This window comes from Mustela nivalis (assembly GCF_964662115.1).
Source record: "Mustela nivalis genome assembly, chromosome: 6".
Taxonomy (NCBI): domain Eukaryota; kingdom Metazoa; phylum Chordata; class Mammalia; order Carnivora; family Mustelidae; genus Mustela; species Mustela nivalis.
In genome coordinates, this window is record NC_139025.1 from 113,036,883 (window position 1) to 113,051,756 (window position 14,874).

General features: G+C 42.9%; 1 protein-coding gene across 1 annotated transcript in view; it reads left to right on the forward strand.

Moving 5' to 3' along the window:
- The first annotated feature begins 12,116 nt into the window (after window positions 1-12,116).
- The window catches only part of UACA (uveal autoantigen with coiled-coil domains and ankyrin repeats), an 88,479-nt gene continuing 85,721 nt past the window's right edge, over window positions 12,117-14,874 (forward strand). The window contains exon 1 of the mRNA XM_082735629.1: window positions 12,117-12,410. Coding sequence (XP_082591755.1) covers window positions 12,330-12,410 — 81 coding nt within the window. The 5' untranslated portion in view covers window positions 12,117-12,329. The remainder of the gene's footprint in view (window positions 12,411-14,874) is intronic.

Genomic DNA, 14,874 nt, shown 5'->3' on the forward strand with positions numbered 1-14,874 from the left:
TGCTGTCTCTCCATGCGAGAGTATTTACACATGGAAATTGACAGTTACTATAACTCAGGGTTTCCTCCACTGACCACCAGGAAAAAACATCAGCTACTACGAAACATCGTACCAGTACATCACTGGGTGAATTTGTTTGTCAACCGACTTGGTTGTGTCAGCAGGGGTTTCTAAATTTCCTTTTTTCCATTTTGGACTTTTTCTCTGAAGTATTTTAACTTTCTATAGCCAATCATTTACAGGTCTTTTTAAGTTTTGGCTTTATAGTTTTGGTTTTCTTTTCCCCCAAGCAAATTATTTACAAGTGTGAATCCCTTATTAGGCTCTGGTCTATGACGACATGGCATGATTATAATGACTGACTCTCTGATCTGCCCCTTCTCTAATAGTGATATAATTTAGCCTATGTAAACTTCAGCATCATCATTCATAAAACTGGATTAATGGTGCATCATGCTCATTTACTGGCGGGGAGGATTAAGAGAAATAACACATGTAAAGAACTCTGCACTGTGCTTGGTACATGATAATAACTCAAAAACTTTTAGTTACCGTGTTATCACGGTGGTAATAGTACATTGTGCAATGGGTTGCCTACACACACAAGAGTGCTTTGGTGAACAAATATTTAGATCAATCCCTGTCTAGCTTAGGAACACAAATTAACCAATGTTTGCTGCTTGGTAGTTTAGATATTGGGGATCCCTATGTCAGCTGATCCCTTTGCTGGTAGAAAGACATCAGTTGAGAAATTATCATCATACTCTCAAAATCATGTGGGGGATTCCATAGACCAGCAGACCAATTTGGTATTTCAGAGCTATAAGACTGAAAAATATTGGCTACTTTATGCTTCTTCTCCTCAAACATCCAAAAGCCTGGTTTCCTCATTACCCATCTTCCTCTTAACTGATGATCATAATTCTTGAGAAAACAGAAGCAATCTAGTTGAGACCTTCTTCTTTGCCTTCCACTGACTATACCAACCTATGTGCATCTGACCCTATATTTTCTGCTTTCTCTCGTGTTAGTAGAGATGAGGTGTCCAACCTCCTAGCTAAAGAATCACACACCCGTTTTCATCTTCTTAAGGTCTTAACTCCTAACATGTCTCTCTTTTCTGATGGCTCAGTCCTTCCCCTGGGCTGGCTTGTTCCCCTCCCAGCCTCCAAAAAAGTTTTAGTAGCTCCCACCTTAAAATGCAAAGCCTTCTACAGATTTCTGGCCTCTTTCCAGCTACTATGCCCGTTTCTCTGCTTGCCTTCACACCATATTGGTCATAGTCTTCACCTCATTCCCTTCCATTCTCTCTGAACCCAGTTTCCTCAGCCTTCTGTCCCCCAAACCGATGGAAGCTGTTTTGTCACTAGCGGCATTCATGAGGCCAAACCCAATGATCGCTCATCTGTCTTCGTGCTTGTCCATCTTTCAGCGGTATTCAGCAGGACTCGCCTTTGAAAAACCGCCTTCCCCTGGCTGTTGCTGGACCACGCTCTGGGTCTCTGGCTGCCCTCAAGCCATCCCTTCTCCATCTCCTAGGCAGTGTCTTCTCCTCTGATTCTTTTCTAAATGTTGCAGGACCCACATCTTGGCCCTTGATCCTCTTCTTCTGTAATAGATCTCACTTTGTCCCATGGCCTTAAGCTCCATGCAATTGCCCATGATTCCCAAGACTGTGTCTCTAGTTCAATCTTTCCAATGAGTTTCCCTCTTGTTCTTTAGGCCACATATGTAATATCTCCATTCTTGGCTCCTCAATGGGCCGCTCCAACCACCATGACCAAACCCTTGACTTTTCCTTCAAAACAAGGCTCCCAATATCATCCCCGCCCTGTAAACAGTATTTCCACATGTCTAGTTGCTTGATGTCTCCCTCTCCATACCCAGTCTACCAGAAAATCACATTCATTTCTAGTCTGTATCCCAGTCCTGTTTATGCCTTCCTGCTTTCCCTTTTAGTCATTTGGGATCCATTCTTTCCCTACAAGCAGGAAGATTTTTTTCAGTATCTAAATAAGATCCATCATCCCCTGTCTACTTAGCTTCCTAGTAGAAAAACTTAATGAACTTCCTATAAGAAAACAATCCAAAAACTCTTACTCTGGCCTACAGTTCCTACTCGTGTTGGCGCCGGGCCGCCTCTCCAAACTCTGGCTCATATTTTTTTCCCATCATGCTTCATCCACCCTGGCCTTCCTGACGCTCCTCCCCTTGGGGCTTTTGCCTTTGTTCTTTGTCTGCCGTGAGCGTTCTGCGTCCACATCTGAACTTGGCAGGGTCCTTTCCGTCATTCCGACCTTAGCTCAGTCACTTCTCCACAGATAATTTCCTTGAGCACCCATCTACAGTAGCTTGTTCTCTAGCACATTCCTTCCGCCCACTATCTGCATTTATCTTGCTTATGTATTGGTTTACTTTGTCTCCTTCCCACCACTCTTGCTGGACTCCAGCTCCGTGAGAGTAAGCAGGTGCTTTGTCTCTCATTAGGCTTCCCCCAGGACTGCCTCTCACATCACCTGTGATGAACCAGCGACTGCTGTGTGACTGAGTGAACATTCTGGACACCAAAGGCATTTCTAAATACTATAACAGGAAGGATTGTTGAAGAGCCAGTCTGCTAGGTTGCTCACTGCCCTACATAGAAAGCCATACCCATGGGAGAAATCTGTGGTAGAATGCAACATCGGGAAAACTTTACCTCGATGGAGAACTTGCTGCGCCTTTTCCTTTTCCAGGATTAAAACCATCACAGATTGTTCCCTGTTTTGTTTTGCCCTGGCTTTTAGGAACCCGAAAGCCAAATTTCAGACTTAAGGAGGCAATAATAGTTGTTCTAACAGTAAACATAAATTCTCCCTTCCTCAGATTCATTTCCTACTTTTGTTATGGGAAGTATGGTATTGACATTTGTTGTAATTCACTTCAATTTCTTTCTGGAGAGGTGGGATTTAAACAAAAGCAGGTGGGGTGCCTGGGTGGCTCAGGTGCTAAGCGTCTGCCTTCGGCTCAGGTCATGATCCCAGGGTCCTGGATTGAGCCCCACATGAGGCTCCCTGCTCAGCAGGAAGCCTGCTTCTCCCTCTCCCACTCCCCCTACTTGTGTTCCCTCTCTCACTGTCTCTCTCTGTCAAATAAATGATTAAAATATTAAAAAAAAAATAAACAAATCATGTAAAGTGTTAATATTCCTGCATAAACTGGGTAGTGTTGACCAGGATGGTGGAGTAGTGAATGGGGGCTTTCTCGTGATGAATCTTTTAAAAAAATATATAATTTTATTTAAACCAATTAATTAATATATAGTATTATTAGTTTCAGAGATGGAATTCAGTGACTCAACATGTAACACCCAGTGCTTATTCCATCATGTGCCCTCCTTAATGCCCATCATCCAGTTACCCCAACTCCTACGCCCTCCCCTCCAGCAGCCCTCAGTTTGTTTCCTATGATTAAGAGTCTCTTATGGGGGCACCTGGGTGGCTCAGTGGGTTAAAGCCTCTGCCTTCGGCTCAGGTCATGATCCCAGAGTCCTGGGATCGAGCCCCGTGTTGGGCTCTCTGCTCAGTAGGGAGCCTGCTTCCCCTCCTCCTCCCTCTGCCTGCCTCTCTGCCTGCTTGTGATCTCTGTCTGTCAAATAAATAAATAAATAAATAAATATTAAAAAAAAAAAAAGAGTCTTTATGGTTTTTCTCCCTCTCTGATTTCATCTTATTTTTATTTTTCCCTCCCCTCCCATATGATTCTCTGTTTTGTTTTTTAAATTCCGCATATGAGTAAAATCCATGATAATTGTCTTTCTTTGGTTGACTTAGTTCACTCAGCATAATATCCTCTAATTCCATCCACATCATTGCAAATGGTTAAGATTTCTTTTCTTTTCTTTTTTTTTTTTTGATGGCTGAGTAATAGTCCATTGTACCCCCAATGTTTATAGTAGCAATATCCACAATGGCCAAACTATGGAAAGAGCCCCCATGTCCATCAACAGATGACTGGCTCTAAGTGCCGATGTGAGAGTGTGAGCAGGTGATCTGCCATGATTCATATTCGGGAATTCCCCAAGGTTACTTCGGTTAGGGTTCACTTGCCTAATAAGAGCCCAGCCCACTGGATGTTAGGGCTTTCAGGCTTATTTGCATTTGGTGGCCTGATAAATGTCACTTTGGAGTTATAAGCCAAGGAGTTGATGGATCTTGGGAGTTTATTTTTCTCCCAGAGCTCCCCGTCTCAGTAGTGGAAGAAACATGCTTTTTAGCTTAGCTTTAAAATGCAGTGCCTTGATGTGTGGCAAATTCATGGACTACACCCTCTAAGGTTCAAAGGAACCACTCTTAATTGTTGTTTAGGATAGGGATGGTTTTGAAGTTTGTGAAGCATAATCCATACATGTTTCTCCCTAGCATGGCCGAATTAAAACATAACTCTTTTGAAGTCCAGAATGTGTTGGTATTTTATTTTATTTTATTTATTTTTTTTTAAAGATTTTATTTATTTATCAGAGAGAGAGAGGGGGAGAGAGCGAGCACAGGCAGACAGAATGGCAGGCAGAGGCAGAGGGAGAAGCAGGCTCCCTGCAGAGCAAGGAGCCCGATGCGGGACTCGATCCCAGGACGCCAGGATCATGACCTGAGCTAAAGGCAGCCGCTTAACCAACTGAGCCACCCAGGCGTCCCTGGTATTTTAGTTTATTAGTTATTTTATATCTTTTGGTTGTGGCAACAACATTCATAAAATGGAAAGCATGCATCGATCAATTATTACTGAATATATTTTAATGCTTGTTCTAAACAATTATAGACAATGTAAAGAATATATATGTGACTTATCCATGAGAGTAGGATAGTGGACAAATCTCTCTGAATAAAATATGCTTTTAAAGTAACCCCTAATGGCTTTTAAGCAATGTAGAATAATGATGTTTGTACAACATCATTAAAAATTTTTTTCTTGGGGCACCTGGGTGGCTCAGTGGGTTAAGCTTCTGCCTTCGGCTCAGGTCATGATCTCAGGGTCCTGGGATCGAGCCCCGCATGGGACTTTCTGCTCAGCAGGGAGACTGCTTCCTCCTCTCTCTCTGCCTGCCTCTCTGCCTACTTGTGATTTCTGTCTGTCAAATAAATTAAAAAATATTTTTTTTCTCAAATCAACATTGTAGTTAAATACTATTGCCAATTTGATACAGATTATATTTTCATTTTTATGATAATGTAAACACTGATGCAAGTAGTTTTAAAGAAGGGGCATGCAGGAAAATTTTTTCACCAGCTCCTGTTTTCTAGAAAGTAAAAGTCTGACTCTTCTGGTAACCAAATCCTCACTGGATTTATTTATCCATAATTTATTTATTTATGGATTTATTTATCCATAAATCCTGTGTGATATTGTGCAAGGAACTAATTTTTGAGATTAACCCTTTAAAATACACATTTTATCTACACTTATATGGATTTAATTTTTTACATAAAAATCAGGACTTACATAGAGATATAGTGAATTATAAAGACATTTTATGAAATAATTCCAAGTGGTACATTAAAATATATAATATACAATATTATGTAACACAAAACACAATACATATTATAAGTTGTGTTTACATACAACTTTGTTAGAACATCTACATATCCAGTATGTTGCCTGTAGCCTTTCTTTTGTCATAATTTAGACCACTGTAGTCAACAGTAATTTTAACTTAAGTGACAACACGATCATTATTAAATGTGCATCATAGGGGTGCCTGGGTGGCTCAGTTGGTTGGGTGTATCTGCCTTTGGCTCAGGTCATGATCCCACAGTCCTGGGATCGAGCCCCACATAGTACTGGGCTCTGCTCAGTGAGGAGCCTGCTTTTCTCTCTGCCCCTCCTCCCTGCTTGTGTGCAAGTTCTCTCTCTCTCTCTCTGTCAAGTAAATAAATGGAATAATGGAATCTTAAAAAAAAAAAAAGCACATCATAAATCTCGGGTCATTTACCAAGTGCATTTGAACATGAGATTTATCTTGACTTACTTTGTCTGCAATGTTCTTTCATTAGGATGAGTAACAAAGATTGGCATGTAGTAACTGGTGATATACTAGTCACATAATTTAACAGTGATTTAGGCTATTCAATGAAGAGTATTTACTAATACCTGGCCAGAATTTTAAAGATTTTATTTATTTAATTTATTTATTTGACAGAGAGAGATCACAAGTAGGCAGAGAGAGAGAGGAGGAAGCAGGCTCCCCGCCGAGCAGAGTGCCCGATGCGGGACTCGATCCCAGGACCCTGAGATCATGACCTGAGCCGAAGGCAGCGGCTTAACCCACTGAGCCACCCAGGTGCCCACCTTGCCAGAATTTTAAAAGTCCCCCTGGAGATCTGGAAGAGGGAAATTTTAAGGAGGACAAGTAAAACTTTCATTTAAACTCTACAAAGATTTTCTTTAATTGCCATATTTTCAACTCAAAAGCAAGAAGCCTTTCTACTCTATTTACTCAGGAATGCTGGAATCTCTGGAGTCTTTTTTCTCATTGTTTGTGTGTATCCTGGTATCCTAGTTAAAATAACAAAACTCCAAGGTCCAGGAAAGTTTTCTATGGACTCAGAGAGTTACTGATCCCTGAACCAAACTCCTTACATTTATCTGGGCTCCAGGATGAGTGATACTGCTTTAAAAGATGCAATCAAAAGCTTCTCCCTTTGAACCATGTACACGCTGGGCCATCGATCTCGTTAACGTGAGAAGCCAATGGTATTCTCATTCTCTAGAAGCCAATGGTATTTCTAGAGTTTGTGTAATCAAGACTTACTAACAAAAGTTTATTTTCAGCAAATGAAACAGGTTGGTTCTTTTTTTTTTTTTTTTAAAGATTTTATTTATTTATTTGAAAGACGGAGATCACAAGTAGGCAGAGAGGCAGGCAGAGAGAGAGAGAGAGGGAAGCAGGCTTCCTGCGGAGCAGGGAGCCCGATGCGGGGCTCGATCCCAGGACCCTGAGATCATGACCCGAGCCAAAGGCAGCAGCCCAAACCACTGAGCCACCCAGGCGCCCCGAAACAGGTTGGTTCTTTTTTAAAAATGTGTATATATTAAACCTGAATTCAAGGAAATAACTGGGTGTCTTAACTGTTTTTACGTGTAAGTGCAATTACAGGGAGGAAGTTCCTGACCGTGCCACTCCCTGCTTTTTGCTCCCTCTTTCATTTATGAAACCAAGGGCATACTTGGTGTGTCACAGGTCGAAGGCACTCTGTAAAATGCCACAGAGTACAGAGAGAGAAAGAAAGAGAGAGAGAGAGATGGAAAGCAGCCCTCTTTGGGAGATCGCTAGCAGGCTTAAGATCTCTAGAGCAGAGCACAGAACAACTCTCCATGGGAGAAATTAGAGAAGGTTCTTTAAGAGGGATTGACCTCCTTGGAAGTTTTTAAGCTGAGTAAGAAAACGCACACAAGTGTCAATGGGGCAGAAGCTATCCTTGTTCCCACTTTTCTTCTTCCCACTCTAGTTTTCCAGGATGGAGTCATTGGAGAGCTCACTAGAAATTCAGATGGGTTTTAAATGAGTGCCAAAGATGACCTATTTATTTTTTAAAAGCTCTTATGCAATGTGTTTTAGTTTTGGATGTGGCAAGACACGAGGGTGTGAGAATTGCCTTAGGCCTCACATTCCTGGGGCTGCAGTAGGAGTTGTGGCTGGGGGTGCCCTTCCTCATGACCCCAAGGCCACACGTGGCTCTGGCAGCTATCGTCCTGGCATCTGAGCTGGGAGACAATGGCTCCCTCCAAGGAATTATTGACGGGCTTTGTTGGCCGGGTTCCCTGGGCTACCAGCAATGGTGGGAAGCTCTGCAAATGAAGAGGGAAGTCATTGGACACGGGTTTCCTATCTGGGGCTTGTCTGGAAGATCTTCCTGTTTCAAAAGTCATCTTTTTATGTGTATGTTTCTGATTCTGTGTGTCAGTTCTTTATTTCTTCTAAGGAATGGTCTTTGTCATCTTGTTGCCATTATCATCAGATTATTATGAGTGAGCATCTCCTGACTGTGCTCTCTAACCTGCTCTGGCTGGTCCCCTGGGTATCCTCTTCCCCACTGGTGTTCCTTCTCATCTGTGCACTCACTGAAGCTCCATCCAGCCTCAGGCACCATCCCTTCATGAACACTTATTTCCTGCTCTTTTCCTTCCCTGAATACCATCCGTATCTGCAGTCTTATTCTGTGGGTCCATAAGTAGTCTTTCTTCAATTGAACCCTGTTCCCCAGTCTAGAGCACAAGTTCTTTGACAACAGGGACCAAGGGCCAGAGGTGGTAAGGAAATTAACTTTGCCCTTTCATATTATTTGAGATTTCTTTACATTGTGCATGTATAACCTATTAAAATAATTTTTTAAATTTCATTTCCCTTACTGGTTTCATAAATTATAATACATAAACAACAACAAAAAAACCCTTTCATACAGATTCAGTATGGTAACAAATAAAAATCCATGTAGGCTGGTAAGTGCCTTTGGCTCTGCAGGGAAGATAAAAATAAATAATTGTGATAATAGTTAATGAAACCAAACCAAACCTGTCTGGCTGAATGCTAAGAATAGTGGCTTTACTTCATGTGGGGCTTCCAGATCAATATAAAAAGCCCTACTCCATATTCAAACCTCTGCTATTTACTTAGATGTTCTCAAATGGGAACAAGCAGACATCAGCTATCATGTTTCTAGCCTGGAAAAATCCACAAAGGCCACTGGACACAGACACCATGAGGACATCATGCAGACAGTTCATAAAAATAACTTGCCCAACATTTTTGGAAACTGATGCAAGCTGGACTTGTGGTTCTGTCTGTTTCCTTGACTTTAGGCAGTAACAACAGAAAAGAAGCCAGTTACCAGGGCTATGAGAACTTGGATGTTGCAGAAGACAGCTGGTACTCACAACAGGGGGAGTACCAGTCCTGTGTCACATGAATGCATGGAAAAATCAACCATAATTTACGTGAAAAAGAAAAGCATCAGTTCATTCAGAAATATTTATTGAGCACTTACTATATGCTAAGGATTGAGGGAAATTCAAACATATGTCAGTTATTTCCTGGTTTAAAGGAGTTTGACATCTAGTAGTGAAATAACGCTTGTTCAGAACTTATGTATTAGTTTCCCATGAGATGTACAATTTAGCCATTTGGAAGATGGAGACATCGCTTTCAGTGGAGTGATCAGAAGAGGCTCTATTAGAAAGAAGGGCACTTTGAACAGATGTATGATTAAAGAGAGCTTTTTATTTAAGTATAATGTACACACATAAAAGTATACCTAGAAAGGCTATAGGCGATCTAAGTTTTCACAGAATGAACACACTAGTTCCATAACCAGCACCCCAGTTGTGTAACCACATGGACTATTATCATACTCCAGGAGCCTTCTTCCAATCCTTCTGGGAGGGAGTAGGATTTTGTTAGATGAATGTAGATAGAATGTTAGTGAAGAAGACCTCATAGGATGTGGAAACTGAAAGGCAGGACCCATGTTTGAAGAATGGCTGGAAGAGTAATTTGTTTGGATTGCCAGCTGGAGAACAGGGTTGGGTCCATGTTGTAGAGCCTTAAATGCCAAGCAAAGGAGCTAGATTTTATTAAATGCTAAAAGTTTTTGAGCAAGGGAGGAATATTTTGTAAGACTTTTAATGATGACTGGTAATTTACTGGTGATGGGAGAGGTGAATCTGGAGGTTGGGTGGCTGGTTGGGAAATTTCTATAATATCCAGATATGGGATAATTTTGGCCCTGCAGTGGTAGGTGAGGACAGAGACACAACTGTCCACAGGTGCTATAAAGTGCCACCAAAACCTAAAGGAATGTGCATCTTGAGGAAGAAGGAGGAGTCAAGGAAATTTCCTTCTATAGAACTAATCAAGACAAAATTTAATAATTTTCTCAAGTAGTTCGTTGTTATTTACTTTTTTGTTAAGGACTACCACAGTCTTTGAATGCTGCTTCTCCAAGAAAGCTCTGAAAAAAATTTTTTTTACAGTATTTATTTATTTATCTATTTTAGAGAGAGAGAGAACGCGCAAGCATGAGTAGGGAGAGAGGCACACAGAGAGGAACAGGAGTAGACTCCCTGCTAAGCATGGAGCCCCACACCTGGCCAGATCCCCCAACCCTGAAATCAAAACCCAAGGGGAAATCAAGAGTCAGTTTTTAACTGACTGAGCCACCCTGGTGCCCCATTTACAGTATTTAAATAAAACCGTGAGTTACTCTAAGGAAACTCCAAAGAAAGCAAATTACCTTCCAGACAAAGAGCATCCATTGTTAGTCAGAAACATGGACTGTTACCTTTTCAAATGGGTGCATGTTAGAATAAATATTTTGCTGTGAAAAACTGACTCCAGCCAAGACTTCTGAAGATGTCATTTTATTTTTTAATATTTATTTAATTATTTAAGATTTTATTTATTTATTTGACAGAGATCGCAAGTAGATGGAGAGGCAGGCAGAGAGAGACAGAGAGAGGGAAGCAGGTTCCCTGCTGAGCAGAGAGCCCAATGCGGAACTCGATCCCAGGACCCTGAGATCATGACCTGAGCCGAAGGCTTAACCCACTGAGCCACCCAGGTGCCCTCAAGATGTCATTTTAAAAGCAAATTGTTGGGTGTTGCTCACCTTCTTTTAAATGATTCTTAATTATCCAAATTTCTGCATAGGATGAATTAACTAATTAGCTTTAATATATTTCTACAGAAAATGAAAAATTTCTGGAAGAAAAGGCCATGATATGTTTTCCTTTGACAACTTTTTATCACTTTGGCTATGTGGATCATTTAAAAATATATATAAGTTAAAGTATCAAATTAGGCTTTGCTTCTTCCATCAGGTCTTCCTTGAACCCCTTAGACTAGAGAACTTGGCTATCTATGTTGTCTCCTAGCAACTGGGGCAAACTGCATACTTTAGTGATATTACCTGTTTTGTCTGTCTTACTCAGTAGGTCCGAAGCTTCCTGGATGCAAAGGACATAGGGTTATCATTTTTCCTCTGGTAACTAGCAATGCATGGTACTCCTTAAACATAGGTGTAGGTTGAATGAATGAATGGATTGGATTGTCTATTTCAAAGAGCTGCCATGATGAAACAAAATGAGATGAAGTCTGTACAGACTCCTATTAAAAGGCATCTAATAGGTATTATTAGTTAATACTCTTTTGGGGGGCAGGGCAATTATAGCTTAAGAATCAAGAAATATATTACTCTCCGAGTTAATTTATAAACTTTTAGCTGAAATGATATTATTGAAAGCCTAGATTCTCATTGAAAGACCACACTTTTTTTTTGAGGCTTATAAATTAATTCAGCAGCTTAAGTAGGGAATATTACAGCAGAGAGGGAGGATCAAGTGGGAAAGCATAAAAGCATAGCAGACTGTGACCGTATGGAAAGCGCTAGATCTTGTTTCCTCTTCTGTCTGGCACAGCACAAAGGGCTCCAGGTATACTTTTTTGTTAAGATTTTGTCTTTCTCTCTCTCTTTTTTAAACCACTGTCTTTACCACTATGTTTTATTGATGCTCTCCCCGTCCCTCCATACCATCTCTTTCTCTCCAAAGCAGCGGGTTTTTCACTCATCAAGTAATTATTGATGATCTAATATTTACTGTAGCGTTTTTCAAAATATGTTCTTCGTTGTTTTTCCATAGCGCCAGCCCTTATTCCTTAGAGGCTGCTGTTTGTTTCCGGAGTTTTTGATGCGTGCTGTCTCCAGGCACGGGGATCTGTCGGCGAATGGAAGGGAAGTTGAGAGCTGTCGTGTGTCCTTCCCGGGACCGCAAGAGAGGAAGGGAACTGATCTTGGGAAAGAGCACGTGGGGAGGAGGGGGGTGGGTACGGCCAAGACGACAGCCGGCTTTGCCTGGACCCCATGCTCTCTTTCGACCTGAGGCTCTATCGCTAAAGCAGGATGGCACCAGTGCCCTGGAACCTGGCTCTCGCTACGTCCCAGCCGCCGCCGCTCACCGAAGTCACCCGCGCAGCCTAAGTTCAGAACTTTTCCTCCCGCAGGGAGAGGAAGGGTGTTATTAAGTTTGAAAGGGAAGTCCCGCCCTCTTCCCGGATTCTGACTGGTCGGGGCCGGCCCCACCCCCTCCAGGGCCGCGGCAGGATTGGCTGTGGAAGGGGAGTCCCGTCGCCGGCCGGGGAGCGGTGGGCAGCCTTGAGCCCCCAGGTGGCAGGTGGGGCCGGGACCGCCGGCGCCGCCTCCTCCGCCTTCCTGAGGGCTCGCAGCCAGCGCACTTGAAGGTTCTCGCGCGGCAGAGGCGCGCTGCGCCGCCGGGAGCCGGACTGCGAAGACTTGGCCATGAAGAGTCTGAAGTCCCGCCTGAGGAGGCAGGACGCGTCCGGCCCCGCGTCGTCTGGCGCCGCCGCCACCGCCAGCGCGGTGAGTCCCGCGGCCCCTGCGCGTCCCGGGTTGCCGGCGCTGCCTTCCCGAGAGTCGGGGGGTCGTGTGCTCGGAAGCGCGCGCAGCTCTCCTCAGCTTGCCTTCGGCCGTCCCGCTCTGTCGCCCGGGGACTCCTTCCTCCGGCCGGGGCCGGGGTCGGCGCGGAGACCCTGGAGACCCTCCCAGTCGCCGGCCCGGCGCAGCACCCGCCCCTCTCCCCACGGTCTCCGAGCTCCCGGGAGAAACCCCGGCGCTCTGGGGGCCAGTGGGCCCCCTCCGCCATCCCGGCTTTCTGCGCTCCCCCCTGCGCCCGGCGACCCCGGCTCTTCGCCTCGCCCGGTGTTGGTCCGGCTGCCCACGCGCGCTCTGCCTGGCCGGGCCGGCGGGGGCCAGACGGGGGAGTCGCACCCCGCAGTCCGGGTGGGCCGGGCAGCGGACCCCGCGCCGGCCCGCCGCTCTCCGCACCCTCCGTGGGCCCGGGACTCGGAGGCTGGTGGCGCCGGGGCGGGCGGGGGGGGCGGGTGTCGTCGTGTGCGGGCTGCCTTCGCCGTATCACTGGGGAAGTTTGATTTCTGACCGAGGCAGACAGAATCGGGTGGCGATCCTGGAAGCGGAGGTGAAACTGGGGAGTTTGGTTGTTCTTTGAGGCCGAGTTTCACCTGTGGGACAGATCCGTGCGGGACAGGCATTCGCTGGTTCATCTGCAGCCTGGCCTCCGTGTGTGCACGCTAAGGAGCACTCAGGGCCTCTCTTTCGTTGGCAGGAGATCAGAAATCTTGAGAAACAGCCTGACTGCAGATGCTGGGGATTTAGATAATTTGGCAAGTCAGAAGAATGGCAATGTCATCAGCATTCTATAGTATTAAACGTTACTTAACAAGTCGTGAAGGGTCAGAAACGCCAATGAGATGTGATGCTCAAATTGCCCAGTTCCCCTTGGGAGTAATTAAAAAGGACCTTTATAATTAACGAAGTTTACCAAATGATTATATGTGCTTTTTATGAGAATACTAATTAATCTGCTTTTGGTTAGGAGTTAATTCAGAATTGTGGCTTACTCAATTCTGACTTTCTGGGATGATTTTACTTAGACTTAACAGGAAATTGTGGCAAAACTAGGCTCCTTAATTTCCAGTTAAAAAAAAAAAAAGAGAGAGAGTTGTAGGTGGCATGATATTTGATGATTTGATGTTGATTAATAAAGCATGAAATTAATTTATAAGCATATAGGAGAGATTATTTTGTTTCACATTGTTTTTTAGATAATAATTGACAAATGTCGTTTAGTGTGTGAGAGGTCACTGTGGTTGAGTTAATAAAGATTCAGCTTTTTTGTAGTACAGGTTGTGTTTCATTTTTATAAAAGATAGCTTTTTTATATTTATTTGCTGTATTTTCCCATTTTCTTTGGCTTGCACTACAGATCCACATTCCACCTAGAGATTTTTATACCTTAATTTTATCCCGTTTTCTAGAAATGCAGAGTATTTTTTATTGCTATTATCAGCATGCCTGTTTGCATTGTATACATTTGGAACATTAAGTGCATCTCCCTCAACTTAAATCTTAGCACTTACTTAACTGAGCATTCTTTTTCTTAAAATAGCATAAAAATAAAGAGAAATACATAGTATAAAAAGGTAGAACCTGTCGGCTTAGAAAACATGAACATCTGTTTAAGTTAAATACTAGAATAAATTTTGGGAAAAATATTTAAATGAAAATAATTGAGTTGATGACTAATAAAACCAAACCAAGGTAGAATAAAGTGAATGTACAGGAGAAGTAGGTTCCTTTTGCTTTCAATCCATACCATAATCCCTAATGTCAGATTTGGTCACATGTGTATGTACTGTTGGTGTTACCAGTTGCTTGCCTCTTCCTCCAGGGAGAGTTTAGCATATGCAAGCCAATAGGAATGTAAATATTCACCCTTTATTAGAATGGTAGCACACTGTACTTGTTGTTCTATATCCTTTTTTAAAACTGGAAATAATTAGGCCCATTCAGAGCATCTCCCTTCAAATCCTGCTGTAATATACAATGATGAATAAGCCTGTGTGTATTTCAAGTGTGTGTGTGTGTGTGTGTGTGTGTCTGTGTCATAAAAGTGGAATTGCTCTGTTAAAGGATGTGGCGCATTTGCAATACTGAAGAATGCTGTTAAATTTCCTTCATCATGTACCCCATGTGTGAGAAATTACTTTTTCCATGCTTGTAAGACCCCACTGCATGTTCTTTTTTTTCATTAACAGTTTATCCTTTCCATTTTTCTGTTGGGTTGTTGATTTTTTAAAATTCATTTGTATGTACTCTATATGAAGGCAATTACTCATTTTGATATGAATAGTATGTTTTCTTAATTGGTTATTTGTCTTATGACTTTGTTTATGGTGGCTTTTGCTATGCAGAAAGTGGTTATTTTTATGCAATTGAATTTGTCATCCCTCTGTGACTTGTATTT